The sequence below is a fragment of the Ochotona princeps genome, chromosome 15 (genome assembly GCF_030435755.1).
Source record: "Ochotona princeps isolate mOchPri1 chromosome 15, mOchPri1.hap1, whole genome shotgun sequence".
Taxonomy (NCBI): domain Eukaryota; kingdom Metazoa; phylum Chordata; class Mammalia; order Lagomorpha; family Ochotonidae; genus Ochotona; species Ochotona princeps.
The window spans coordinates 11,626,571-11,640,620 of NC_080846.1; the positions used below are offsets into that span (position 1 = coordinate 11,626,571).

Below are 14,050 nucleotides of genomic sequence, written 5' to 3' on the forward strand. Positions count from 1 at the left end.
TATTTGAAAGGCAGAGTAGCAGAAGAAAGAGAGAGAGAGAGAGAGAGAGCAAGAGATGTTCTGTCTACTTTTTCACTTCCTAAATGACCATGGTGGCACAGGCTAGGTTATGCCTATGCAAGGAGTGTGGGACTCCATCCGGGTCTCCTGCATGGCTGCAGAGTCCCAAATGGTTGTCTTCCAAGTGCTTTCCTAAATGCATTAGCAAGGAGCTGGTTCAGAAACAGGGCATGGAACCAGCACAGTAGCTCAACTGATTAATTTCCACCTGCAAGCACCAGGATCCCATATGGACACTGGTTTATGTCCTGGTTGCTCCACTTCTGATCCAGCTTCCAGCTTATTGCCTGGGAAAGCAGTGAATAATGGCCCAAGGCCTTGAGACCCTGCACCCATGTGGGAGACCCAGAAGAAGCACCTGGCTCCTGGCTTAGGACTGGATCAAGCGCTGCCTGTGTAGTCATTTGGGTAGTGAACCAGAGAAAAACGGATGATTTTCTCTCTGTCTCTCCTCTCTGTAAATCTGCCTTTCCAATAGAAATAAATTAATTTCTATTTTTTTCTTTAAAATGGAGTATCCAAGAGTTGAAGTGGCACCCATATAAAATGACAGTCAGAGGTTTAGCCTCAAGTGCCGCAATGCCAGCCAGCACTTGAAAGAGTTCCCTAAAAGATTTTATGTATTTATTTCTTTGACATGTGTGCAGATAGGCTTGTATGCATCTGTACTTAGAGCATGAGAAAAGGGAGAGAGAGAGAGAGAGACTGACTTCCTATGTGTTGGCTTATGCCCCAAGTATCTGCAACCAAAGGGAAAAATGGAGGCCTGAAACTCAGCCTTGGTCTCCCGTGTGGGTAGCAGCACCTGCCCAGGCTGCACTGACAGGAAGATAAACTCAGGAGTTGGATGCCAAACCAGGTGCCCAGATCTAAAACATAGTCATCTGGTCTGAATGCTGAACTCATGCTGACACGAGCCTCCCAGGAGTGTTTTAGCAAGTAGGCCAATTTGTAAATGAGAAGTCACAGGTAATGAGGATCAACTGTTGTGTGCGTACATTTAAAGATAAACACATCCCTCTCTACATGTGTTTTCAGTAAGTGAACCTGTTGTTTTTGAGAAAGCTTGGGCTGAGCTCTGTGGTGGGCTTATTTGCTTCACCAGCTAACTTGCCCCAACACAGTTCCTGGCATGTTGTAGGAGGTGAATGTGTGTTTGTTCTTATGGTTTTCAGGGGTACAGTTAACCCAGATCCCATATTTAGGCTTCTGTAAGTTTTGTATCAGCCTGTGTGAATGATTAGAGAAAAGTGATCCTTCCCAGGAGATAACTCAACCCCAACTGGGGAAATACAGTTTGAATTTTAAAAAATACTTATTAATTTATTTGAAAGGCAGACTTACAAAGGGAGGGAGAGAGAGATCTTCTATCTGCTGGTCACTCAGCAAATAATCTTAACAACCAAGACTGGGCCAGACTGAAGCCAGGAACCTACAACTCCATTCAGATCTCCCACGTGGGTGGCAGAGTCTTGAGCAGTTGGGCATCTTCCACTGCTTTTCCAGGCGCTTGAACAAGGAGCTGGATCAGACATGGAACAGCTAGGATTTGAACTAGCACCTCTAAGGGATGTTGGCATAGCAGGCTGTGGCTTAACTTGCTGTATACCACAGCTCTAACCCCAACACAGTTTGATCTTAAAAGATCATCAGCTCTGTGGTTCCCATGACTTTCACCACATCTGTTTGGGGGCTTTTCTCCTAATTCCCCATCAACAGGAGTTTGCAATTAGGATTTTTTGGACAGGCTGTGAATGGGTAGCAAATATCATAGATCACCTTGGTGGAACGTGGCTATGTCAGACAAGGAAAGGGGGTGAGCTCACTCTATGAGGATCTCAGAACCTGGCAGAGATGTGAGGGTAAAGGTTGTTTGAGTTGCCCATGGGTGTCAGGTAAGTGTCCCTGAGCCCTGCTCTGTCCTCTGCAGTTTCCTGTTGACCACAGATACTACATGTGTGCGCAAGCCAGCCTGTTGAGGAATAAAGCAGGCTGAGGTGATCCACACCTGTCTTCCCTTTCCATAAAATGGTGCTCACCAAGGGAATGGCGCTCACCTGCTCACGGTTCTTTCTGATGACCCGATCAGGTCTGACTGGACAGTTCAGCACTTCCAGTGTCTCTGCTCGTGTAGCAGAACATGCCAGGATGTGATGGCTTGCTGGCCCGAGCTTCTGAGTCTTGATTAGGCGTTGGCTTGCTAAGGCGAATGTGTCTGTGTAGCCGCTCCCGGAGGGTCATCCGTGTCGCAGAGCCACGAGCTCCCCTGCACTGCCTGACTCCCCGTGTGCCTCTTTCCCTGCAGATGCTCGAGGACTGATCCGCTGGATGCTGATGGTGAATCCCGACCGCCGCGCCACCATTGAGGACATCGCCAACCACTGGTGGGTAAACTGGGGCTACAAGAGCAGTGTATGTGACTGCGATGCCCTTCATGACTCTGAGTCCCCACTGCTGGCACGGATCATTGACTGGCACCACCGCTCCACCGGGCTGCAGGCTGAGACTGAAGCCAAAATGAAGGGCGTGGCCAAACCTGGGGCCTCAGAAGTCGTGCTGGAGCGGCAGCGGTCGCTGAAGAAGTCCAAGAAAGAGAATGACTTTGCCCAGTCTGGCCAGGACTCAGCCCCCGAAAGCCCGTCCAAGCTGAGTCCCAAGAGGCCTAAGGGGATCCTGAAGAAGCGAAGCAACAGCGAGCATCGTTCTCACAGCACAGGCTTCATTGAAGGTGTTGTTGGACCCGCCATGCCTGCTGCCTTCAAGATGGAGCAGGACTTGTGTCGGACTGGAGTGGCCCTCCAGGCCTCCCCAGAGGCAGATGTGCCGGGCAAACTCAGCCCCAAGCAGTCGGCCACGATGCCCAAGAAAGGCATCTTGAAAAAGACGCAGCAGAGGGAATCGGGTTACTACTCGTCACCAGAGAGAAGCGAGTCCTCCGAGTTGCTGGACAGTAATGATACCCCGGGCAGCGGCCTCCCGTCCCCGACACCCCCAGACCCAGCTCGGGGTCCCTCCTCCCACAGCCTCTCCTGCCGGAGGAAGGGCATCTTGAAACACAGCAGCAAGTACTCGGAGAGCACTCTGGACCAGGCACTCGGCAGCCCCGAAATGCCCACACTGGAATCCCTGGCAGAGCCCGGCATCCCCGCTGAGGGGCTGTCACGGAGCTATAGCCGCCCCTCCAGCGTCATCAGCGACGACAGCATCCTCTCTAGCGACTCTCTGGACCTGCAGGACCTGCAGGAGAACCGGCCTGCTCGCCAGCGCATCCGCAGCTGTGTCTCAGCCGAGAACTTCCTCCAGATCCAGGACTTCGAGGGGCTCCACAACCGGCCCCGCCCCCAGTACCTGAAGCGCTACCGAAATCGGCTGGCGGATAGCAGCTTCTCTCTCCTCACAGACATGGACGACGTTACTCAGGTGTACAAGAAGGCCCTGGAGATATGCAGCAAGCTCAACTAGCCCTGGGGGATGCGGGCGTCGGGCAGTGGGACTGTCCGCTGGCTGTGACGATAGACTGAGAGCATCAGCACCATCGCATCCCAGCCTCGTTTGCAGCCTGAGCACCTCAAAGGGAGAAGCTGCTGCCTGCCAGCTCTGCCGCCCGCCTGTCAGAATTTGGGTCCCAGCTAGCATTTGCTCTGTGGCACCTGCTGGAGGACTGGCTGCCTAGGGAAGGTAGTGGTGTTAGCCAGCATGTGAGGGGAGGGAGAAACAGAGGATGAGAATGGAGGAGGGTCTTTCCCTAGAAGTCATATACAAACTTCTGGAGGTGGGACCAGAAAAATGAGAGCTACCTGCTTGGGGTACAGCCAAAGAGCTTGCTGTGCTCGTTTCCTCCTGGCATCATCAGGCTTGGTCTGACTGTGGCAAGTGGATTTCAGCAACCTGAGCTTGAATTGATGATCAGTTGGTGGTGTCTGTTGGGTGAGCTGGTTTGAGTCGTCCAGGCCTATTGGAGAATGCTGTGGTTGACTAGTAATGGCTGCTGTGGGAACGGGAAGGGAGGCAGTGGCTTTCGTGTCACTTAGTTGTCATCCTAGATTTGGCCAAGTCCTGGGAATTAGCTCAAGGCATCCTGTGGGGTCTACATTAGGTTTTTTTTCACACCACTGGTGTGGTCTTTGTTACATTAGCTCTTCTACCTTGAGTGGAAGGCAGGGCCCTGGTCAGAGAGAGAATGTGTTGAACTCTGCTAAGGGCATAGAATCAGACCCTGGTGATTTTTCAGCTCCTCGCTGTCTGCCACCTTTTTCTAGCCCTTCTTCTGACCTGGAACCTCCGACATGGGGACGGAGAAGAAAGTTGGTGGCATCAGAGGCCAAAGTGATCATGTAGGATAGAGCATATGAACGTGAGTGGGATTTGACGTACATCAGCAAGGGGCCACATGCCACTCTGCTTTCTCTCTGTTAACTGGAGTGCTGCTCTTCGGGCTCGCACCTGCGGACGCTTTGAATCGGATGATGCCAAGCGATTCCCCAGCTCGGTTGTGGTGCCTGGGAGTCCTGGATTGCCCTGTCCCCCGAGTGTAGACCCTTCAGAGAGGAGTTGGCTTTTAGGAGTTAGTGTATAGGTGGGAAGTTTGGATGAGGAAAGATGGGCACAAGGTGCTTTACCCCCCCATAGACCAGGGTTGAATGTCATGGTTTTGAACTTCACTGTGAACTCCTGGACTTTGGGGAAAAAGAAAGTTCCATTCGTGTAATGGGTAAGATGTGAAAAAGAATGGAGCAGGTTGGGAGGAGGCATGTAAGAGAGAGGAAGCGTCTCTTTAGCTATCGTCCAAACTGTTTTAGAAGACGCAGGGAGGAAGTAGGACAGAACTCTTAAAAATACTATTTTTAGAGCTAGATATGTAGTTCCCAAACATCCAGGTTACAGGTGAAAAGGTGCCACCCCCATCATGGGATATCGCCAGGAGCTAATAATGGTCTTTTGGGGATGACTTCAGGTTCTACTGGCCAAGGCCAATAGAAATCCTTGAATCGGATGGCTGGCTTGAGGTAGCCACTTGGGACTGGTCTGGGGCTGTCATTGGGAACACTGAACAACAGTAACTCACAGGGAGATGGAAGATCATTTACTGATAGCACTAACAGCATCCACTAGGGTGGGGGTGCCTCTGCCCCCTCCCCTTGTCCGCTGTACATTTCCATCAGGTGGAGTGATGCGTCACAGGGGGCTGCTCACCATCTTACCCTTCAACCCCACTGGCTTTCTGAATCCCAGTGGAGGTTAAAAAGGGAAAAAAAAGTCTCTAGCTGACAAATTAATGGTTCGGGGTGTGAGAGCGCCTGGAGGGCAACCCACAACTTCGAGGCACCTTGCCCTCCTGCCACCTTGCTGGCTGCTTGCGCACCAGCCTGGCTGGTAGCTGCCCCTGTGATACAGGCATCACACCTGCCTGTCGGTTGCTATTTTTTTCCCTGCCACCAAGTGATTGAATCTTCTCCATAGTTTCCAACAGTCTAGTTTTTTAAGTATAAAGGACTTTTATTAGGGAGACTCCTTCTCCGTCCTTCTCCCTCCCTGAAACTCCAGCTTGTTCCCTTCTGACGGACAGTGGATGTGGTCAGGAACCCCCTCCATCTAGAGGCAGACTCTGAGCTGTTTGCTGTTGCATCAGCTGTTAAGTTGCTGGTGGCGTTTGAGGGTGTATGGTTTCCTTTGAGAGGGGCGGCTTCGCTGCTGGCCTCTCTGACCTTGTCCACTTCTGACATCCTGTCGGCATCCTCTGGTTCTATACATGATGTGGGAAGTCCTGGAAAATAGCTCCCCGCTTTCTCAGTAACCCTCCCATCCCTAGCAGCTGAAGAAGTTATGCCTGATTCACTTGCATGGGATTACCAATGAGGGACCAGTCTATGGCCTGGGGGGGCACTGCAGGAGGTTGGTTGTCAGTACTTCCGGTCCTTTCTTTGTCTCCAGGGGGGCTTCTCAGCATCTTAGTTTACACATCTGCCAAAGGGGTAGAATTCTTTCTTTTTGCAGGTAAATGTCAAGGCATGATCAGTTTTCAGGAAGTGCTCCAAGACCTTAGGCGAAAGGAAAGTGCTATGTTCCGTCTGAAGGTCCAGCCCTGTCCCCAGGTGCTGCCTCTGCAGCCCCAGCAGGGAGCACTTCTCAGGGGTCACTTCAGGCGAGTTCTGTGCAAGCCTGCTGTCTTGAGTACAAATGTGAGTGATCAACTGACTGCTTGTTGCCAAACTGGAAAATGTTCTGTAGGGATTTACTGGCATGGTATCATTCCTAGAAGATTAAAAAAAACAGAGAGAGAAACTTGACTGCACATTTTTTTAAATCCATATTGTGACTTTTATTTAATTTCTATTTTTTTGGTAATAAAAAGTTGACTTTTTTATTTGAATTTGTCTTTTTTATTTATTGGTCTGAAAGGCATTTCAAAGGTATTATAATAATATATTGGTGTAATTTAATTGGTGCAACATGCTTTATGGTTCCAGTCAAAATTGGTTTTCATTCATTGGATTGGTTTGAGCCCAGAATAGCCTACAGGGAAAACAAACAAAACAAAACTGGATAGCCACTCAAAGTGTTTGTGTTTTCATTGGTAACTGATTTTTTTCATTTTTTGTTTCTGTTTTTACTATTAAATTAAATAAAATTCTGATGAATTCAACTGAACTGGGACCTTGCTTCTTTCTTCTGTTGTTGATCTTAGTCCAGTAGGTGCCAGGGTGGGTAGAATTAACTGCTGCCCACCCAAATAAGCCATCAGAGGAAAGGGGAATTTATTTGGGTTTCAACAGTGCAGCTGGAGCCAAGATGTGGAGATGTGGGGGACCATAGAACCATAGAACTGGGCCCAGTGCAGTAGCCTAATAGCTAAAATCCTTGCCTTATGGATGCCAGGATCCCATATGACTGCTGGTTCTATTCCCAGAGGCCCTGTTTCCCATCTAGCTCGCTGCTGTGGCCTGGGAAAGCAGTCGAGGACAGCCCAAAGCAGTGGGACCCAGCACCTGTGTGGGAGACCCAAACGAGGCTCCTGGCTTCTGGCTTTGGATTGGTGCAGCTCCGGCCGTTGCGGCCACTTGGGGATGGAAAAATCTTCCTGTTTGTCTCTCCTCCTCTGTATATCTGACTTTTCAATAAAAATAAATAAATCTTTTTAAAAAAAGAACCATAGAATCATGTACCCCTTCATTTGCTCCTCGTGGTGTCCCAGCCTTCTTTTATCCTCCCTGATTGTATGTCCCAGCTTGACTTGCCCCAGAGCTTCCATGTGTACAGATTCTTATTCAGATTCCTTCAAACTAAAGAGATGTCATCAAAGACCAACATTCAACCATGCTCTTTCCCCACTCTTCCAACTTCCTCTGTCTACTTCTTAGGGGCTCTCCTATCCCAAGGGTAGACAAATTCCATCTGATGGGTCAGAGTTAAGATCAATGGGTCACTGTTTTCTACTGGGCAAGTCCCTGCTCCCCCTATGCTGTAATGACATTTGAGCCCCATTTGGCCGTTGTTTCTTATATAGAGAAAGCTCTTGGAAAGGATGCCGGGTACTAGGGTGAGGTTGAGGTGTGCCTGGTCCTGGCTGTAATAGTGTGTGACATTAAACCCTATGCTAGACAGTCATGTTGTGCACCCAGTAGTAGTTTATGGAATCCATTCAGGACAAAGTTCACTTTCCAAAGAAAATACCACTTGCAGTGTTGATCTACTGGAAGAATACCTGGTGTAGCATCCTCACATTTAGCAAATAGAATTACAGCATGTTCCGTTAAATCTCAGCTACAGATAAACAATGGGTGATATTTTAGTCTGAGTACATCCCAAGCAATATTTGAGTCATGCTTATACTGAAAATGAAATTATGTGACATTTGAATTTAACTTGGCATTCTGTACCTGCTTAGCAGCCTAATCTGCTGGCATTTAATTGACTACATTGAGCAGGTGTGGGTCAGGTCACCAGCGACTTGGGGAATGAATGCTTGTAGTTGTGGGCTGCCAGATGAGAATGTGATGATGCTGATCGAACTGGGATGAGGTGGAAAGAGTTCCAATCCAGTTTGGACTTCATGACTGCTCCTGAGTCAACATTGCTATACCTCTGTGAGTGTTGTTTTTCTCATCTAATAGGTATGTTGTGATCTGACCCATCTCTAATATGACTGTAAAGAAGAAAAGGGGGAATTTTTATTATTAAGTTACCTTTTGAATATAAAGCTCTTTGTGAAGGGCAAACAGTAATCCTCTCTTTCCAGAGCAATGTCCAATGACTTACAATGCGGCATTAAAAAGCAGTTTGCCTGGGCCCTAGGCTCTGAATCTTCCCCTGCAGTCGCTGCACCATTAGCAAATGGGCAGTCACTTAGGGAGTAAGGGACTAGGAAGAAGTTTGCTTTCAAGTGAAATGCTCTGGTAAAACATAGTTCTGCGTGTCGTCAACTGTTGCTGGAGTTAATGGGCAGTGTTCATTTTAAGGACAGAAGTTCAATGAACATTTATGGAGTTTCTGTGAGGGGTGTCCAGAGAAGTTATGGAAACTGCATATGAGGAAAAACCCAAAACCATGCTTTATTCTTTGTTTTTTTTTTGCACTAAATTTTGAATTCCATTATCCATGACCTTTTTTGAAGTGCTCTTATATGTGAGGTTCATGTCAGGTGATGCGATGAATTTACTGCTTCAGGAAGTTGAGAGTTCCAAGGAAGAAATGCCACATTGGATGTTGGGGTTCAAGACAGGATGTGGGGCTCCTTTGCACACATTTGCACTGGATGTGGACTTTATTCTTAGGCAAGCTTTGCATGGTCCTAAGCTAGCTTCTGGAAACAGTGACCCTAGAATCACACACTAGAAGATGGCTTGGCATGTATGTGACAAGGAAGGGTTGTGATTAGCTTTGCTTGGGTCATTTTGTCTCCTTTGCCCCGTCCAGAGGGAAATGCGCTGTGATTGGCCAGCCTGGTTCCTGGGCCCTCCCTGTGGTGTATGTGAATGACAATAGCTCCTTTAGGATCACCCAGTGCTGCAAAGGAAGGACTGCAAAGCAGACAGAAGTAACTTGACTTGGCTAAACCTTGGGGTCTCCATTTCCTCATCTACAAAATGCCATTAAATGACTCCTAACTGACAAGGCTATTGGGAAAAATGAGGTGTCTAGCAGAACCAGGTGCATAGAAAGCTTTTCATTGTTGCTGATGATGTTAGTGAAGACATCAGTATTACTGTACTGTTATGAAGAAGAGATACATCTGGGGGGAATATTTTAACTATAAAATCAGCTTTCATAGCACAAAATTTAGTAAACATTGGCTTAAACACCACAGGAGCTTTAGTGGCTCAAAGACCTGAACTTCCAAAGGTAAGATGGGGTTCATAATGACTTATATCTGTTGAGAACAATGGGACCACAGGGAAGAAATGAAATAAAACTTCCCTCAACTGAATATAGTAGTAAGTGCTATGGAGGAGATGGAGAAGATGAGGAGGCCGAGAAGGAAAGGAGGGGGTACCTCCTGTGGAAAGGGTCGTCAAGGGAGGTGTCTGAAGAGGTGACCTCTGGGTGGAGATCAGATGATGAAGAACTAGGCAGAGGAAAAGGGAACGTTCCTGCAAAGGCCTGGGGTCTTCCAAACAGAGCTTCATAGGGCTAATTTCTGATCCATTGTCATAAGCTAGTCCAGGGAGTGTGATGTTGTGTTAAACATGTGTGACCGTGTTCTCACGTGGACTGACTGTGATCATAATTGCAAACACCTGGTTCCTTCAACAGGTGGTCCCCAGGCGAGATGCATGCTGTGATGGGCAGCTTCAATGTGGATATGTTTCCACTGCAGAAATCCACTGCGAATGAAATTTATGGAGAGGGTATTTTTAACCGAAGGGCTTGTGAAAAGCTTGGGTCATGGCAATGCAAGAGCAGTGATGCTCTTTGAAGTCCAGAAAGAACAGACTAAGCATGTGTGTGCGTGTGTGTGTGTGTGTGTGTGAGAGAGAGAGAGAGAGAGAGAGACTGGGCTTGCTCCATACTAGCACAACTGGTTCCAGTAGAAGATGACACAAGAAATTGGAAGTCACTTTTGTTTTAAATTGGAACAATTACTTTCTTCCTACTGAAGGTTTGTACTGTCCATTTCTACCTGGCCAGGAATATCCATTGTATCTTTTTTTTCCTTGAAGATATATTTCTATTTTATTTTTTTAATTGGAAAGAGATATACAGAGAGGAGGAGAGACAGAGAGAAAGATCTTCTGTCCGATGATTCATCCCCAAGTGAGCGCAACAGCTGGAGCTGAGCCAATCCGAAGCCAGGAGCCAGGAACTCATCTGGGTCTCCCACGAGGGTGCAGGGTCCCAAGGCTTTGGGCCATCCTTGACTGCTTTCCCAGGCCACAAGCAGGGAGCTGGATGGGAAGTGGAGCTGCCGGGATTAGAACCGGCACCCATATGGGATCCTGACGCGTTCAGGGCGAGGGCTTTAGCCGCTAGGCCAAGCTGCCAGGCCCCAAAATTCAGTATTTTTTTCTCTTTTCTAATTTTTATTTTAAATTTTTTGTTTTATGGTGCAATTCCATAGAGTCTGAGATGTCTGCCCCCCATTCCCACTCCCTGACAAAATTCATTTTAAAAATAGAATGTTATACACAGACACAGAGATCTTCCATGCATTAGATCACTGCCCAAGTGGCTACAATGGGCAGGGCTGGACCAGACCAATGCCAGGGTCAGAGGACTCCAGGTATCCCCCATGGGTAGCAGAGACCCAGGTATTTAGCCATCATCTGTTGCCTTCCCAGGTGAATTAGCAGAAAGTTTGTTCCAAAGTGAAGCAGCTGGGTCTCGAATCAGCGCTCTGATATGGTGACAACAGCTTAACCCACCATGCCACCCATTGGCCCTCCAGCCTGTCACCATTTCTGTGTAGATCGCGTCTTCCTGCAGGAGCTGAAAGGAGAACTTCAGAAGACACTAGCCTGAGTCAATAAGTTCTCCAAGTGAACAGGACGGGGAGAACCATCGTCCCCTCCCCCACTATTATCCTATTGGTGTGAAGCACTGAAGGCTCCGTCTCTACAGGTGGAGCTCATAGAATGAATCAGGCTTCTTCACTCTATTGGTGGGGTAGGCTGGAGGAGTTAGGATGATAAGCACCTGAGGAACTCAGACCTCAGCAGTTAGCTCCTGCTTACGGATGTGTCTGTGCGCTTCCCAAGAGTCCTGCCTAAGCCATGGTGCCTCTGGAGACGTTCTACTTCTAGACAACCTGCTTGGAGCCAAGTGGAGACACAGGATGACAGGCTGGGCCATGGGACACCCACTTCCACCACACTGAAAACGAGGCATCGGCAGGCTTCCATGCTCAGCCCAGGGCAACAGCCCAGGCGTCAGCGCCAGACTGAACTTCTATGGGGACGCTTCCTTGACAGGTAATACTGAAGGTGGGGACTGGTCATGTTGAGGGCAGCTGGAGAAAAGAACCTCCTCTCCCAATAGACCTAGCCTGAGAAACTGCAAATGGAGTTTTTGAATCCTAAAGCTGAAAACATCTGATTCAGCAGGGTCTAGGGCATTCCAGAAGCTTCAGCCATCAGGGCTTTGGAGCTCAGACAAAAGCCATGTGTGCAAAATGAGCAGCCAGATGCAGGCCTCTAAGCCAGTCCCGTAGGTTAGCTCCAAAGTGGCCATGGTTGTGGGTTCCATCCCTGGGGAGTTCACATGCTGTTGGAAGTGGGCCCTGCTGAGGCTGGCTTTTCCAAGTGGATATAGCTGGGTAGCACAGTGATAAAGTCAAGGCAAGAGATGCTTGTGCTTTTAGAGAAAAAAATCATTCCATGTGGAGGTGCTTGTGGGATCCAGTGTACTGAGGTTGCGTTACCTGTGAGGTTAAGCTGAGGCTAGTGAGAGCACTCTGCTGAGAAGAAGATTCCAAGGGAAAGGAACGGCTCAGGGAGGTAAGCTCTCCTTCAAGGTTGCGGTGAAGTTGCTGGACATAGTGCTTTGAGTCTTTTACCCAAGGTTTCCTGTCCTTGAACCTTCCATCCTGGCTGAGTTCCTAGTGATTCTGCAGCCACATCCCATGCCATCCATGTTGCTTGCAGACAAGGTTGTGGGCCTAATTATTGCTTCTTCAACCTCACCTGAGGAACCATCTCGGTTCGTTTGCTCTCTATCTTTATGAAAAAAGTATTCATTTTTCTTTATTTGAGAGTCAGAATAATAAAAAAGGAGACAGATCTTTTCCATTGGCTGATTTACTCTCCGGATGACCACAACAGCCAGGGCCGGGCCAGGCCGAAGCTGGCTTTCTGGAATCCCACCTGGATCTCCCATGTGATGGCTAGAACTCGGGTACTTGGGTTAGCATGTGCTGCTTCGCAGGTGTGTTAGCAAGAAATTGAATCAGAAGCTCTGGGTTGTCGGGAGTTGAACTGGCACTCTAACGAGGGCAGGAAGGTATCCCAAGCAGTGGCCTAACTTGCTGTGCCATGGCTCCTGCCCTGCCTGTTTTTGAGCTTTCGCTTTGTCTTTGTGCCTAGCCCCACTCTCAGTCCTTGAATATGACCTCTTTGTCCTCTCCTTAGTGTGGACCCTGGATGAGCCTATAGCCTTCACCTGTGCTGGCCAACCTTGTTGCCTAAGCCAACACTGAACAAGGGTTTGGGATTCATCCTGTCAACATGAAACAGCTGAGAGCTGCCCGTCCGCTGTAGATGCCCGTGGCTGCCCGGGAGTCAGCCATGCTTGGTTCTGGTGATTGTGATCTGAAGTCAGTTGTGTCTATCTTGGCTAGACTCCATGTTCCTCTTCCACAAGGGAAGAGGGGGCATAGGTATAGAGATTTTCAAACTATACTCTTGAGCTCATCTTCAAGGGTCACCACCCAGGCCAAGGGCAGCTGGTAGGATTTAGAAGACCTGTCCATGAGGCCAGTGTATGGGGTAGCAGGAAGTATAATCCCCTCCTTGTAATGTAGGCATCCCATACTGGAGGACTGGTTCGAGTCCAAGACACTCTGCTTCCAATTCAGCTCCCTACTAATGTGCCTGGGAAAGCAACAGAATATGACACAAGTGCTTGGGCGCCTACCACCATGTAGAAGATCCAGGTGGAGTTTAGCATATCAGCCCTGACCATTGAGGTCATGTTGGCGAGGGAATCGGTGGATGAAAGATTCTCTCTCTCCATTTCTCTTTCTCCCTCTTTTTCTGACTCTGCCTTTCAAATAAACCTCACAAAAAGATTTAATGAAAAAAATACAATTTTTACTTCAACCTAAGCTGTTTTCATTTTATCTGTGTTCTCATCAAGCTTTTATTCGAAGATTGAAATTTATGACCAGCAAGCAGTAGGCTGAGAAGTGTTGGATAACTGGCTCTGTGGGGTCAGCAGTGAGATGGTGGGGTGAGGCATAATGGGATTCACTGATGGGTGGTGATTTTTTTTGTTGTTGTTAGTTTCTGTAGTGTAAATACTTCTACCATGGGCAATTTCAAGAGATTAATGTGATAGCAATCAGCTAGAAACATTCCTGGGGATTCAAAAATTGGATCTGGGAGCTAGCATGAGCCACCTCCCACATCCTGCTGTTCTTGTGGTCCCCCAGGTGCTGCACGGATGTAAACGGCAGCTCTGGGCTCCTGGCTTCAGTCGGGCCCAGAATAGGTTGAAGGCATGGGGGGAATAAACAACTAGAGGGAAAATTTCTCTATTTGACTTTCAAATAAAATGAAAATACATACATTTCTTTTTTTAAAGAACAAGTTAAATAGGCAAAATACAGGCAGGAAATGCTTTATAACAACCTGTTCTTGTGATAACTAATCCAGTTCCAAGGGAACTCCACTAATTCCTCTGGGCAATCTTTTCACCTTCCAATTTCTTTCTTTTTAAATTATTTTTATTGGAAAGGCAGATTTACCAAGAGAAAAAGAGCCCAAGATCTTCCATCTGTTGGTTCACTCCCCAAGTGGCTGCAATGACTGTAGCGGACATGATGTGAAGTCAGAGCCAG

General features: G+C 48.1%; 1 protein-coding gene across 1 annotated transcript in view; it reads left to right on the forward strand.

Moving 5' to 3' along the window:
- Positions 1–3,968, forward strand: part of NUAK1 (NUAK family kinase 1) — a 60,420-nt gene extending 56,452 nt beyond the window's left edge. Inside the window, exon 7 of the mRNA XM_004589582.2 lies at positions 2,366–3,968. Within this exon, the coding sequence (XP_004589639.2) occupies positions 2,366–3,522 (1,157 nt within the window). The 3' untranslated portion in view covers positions 3,523–3,968. The remainder of the gene's footprint in view (positions 1–2,365) is intronic.
- The last annotated feature ends 10,082 nt before the right edge of the window (positions 3,969–14,050 follow it).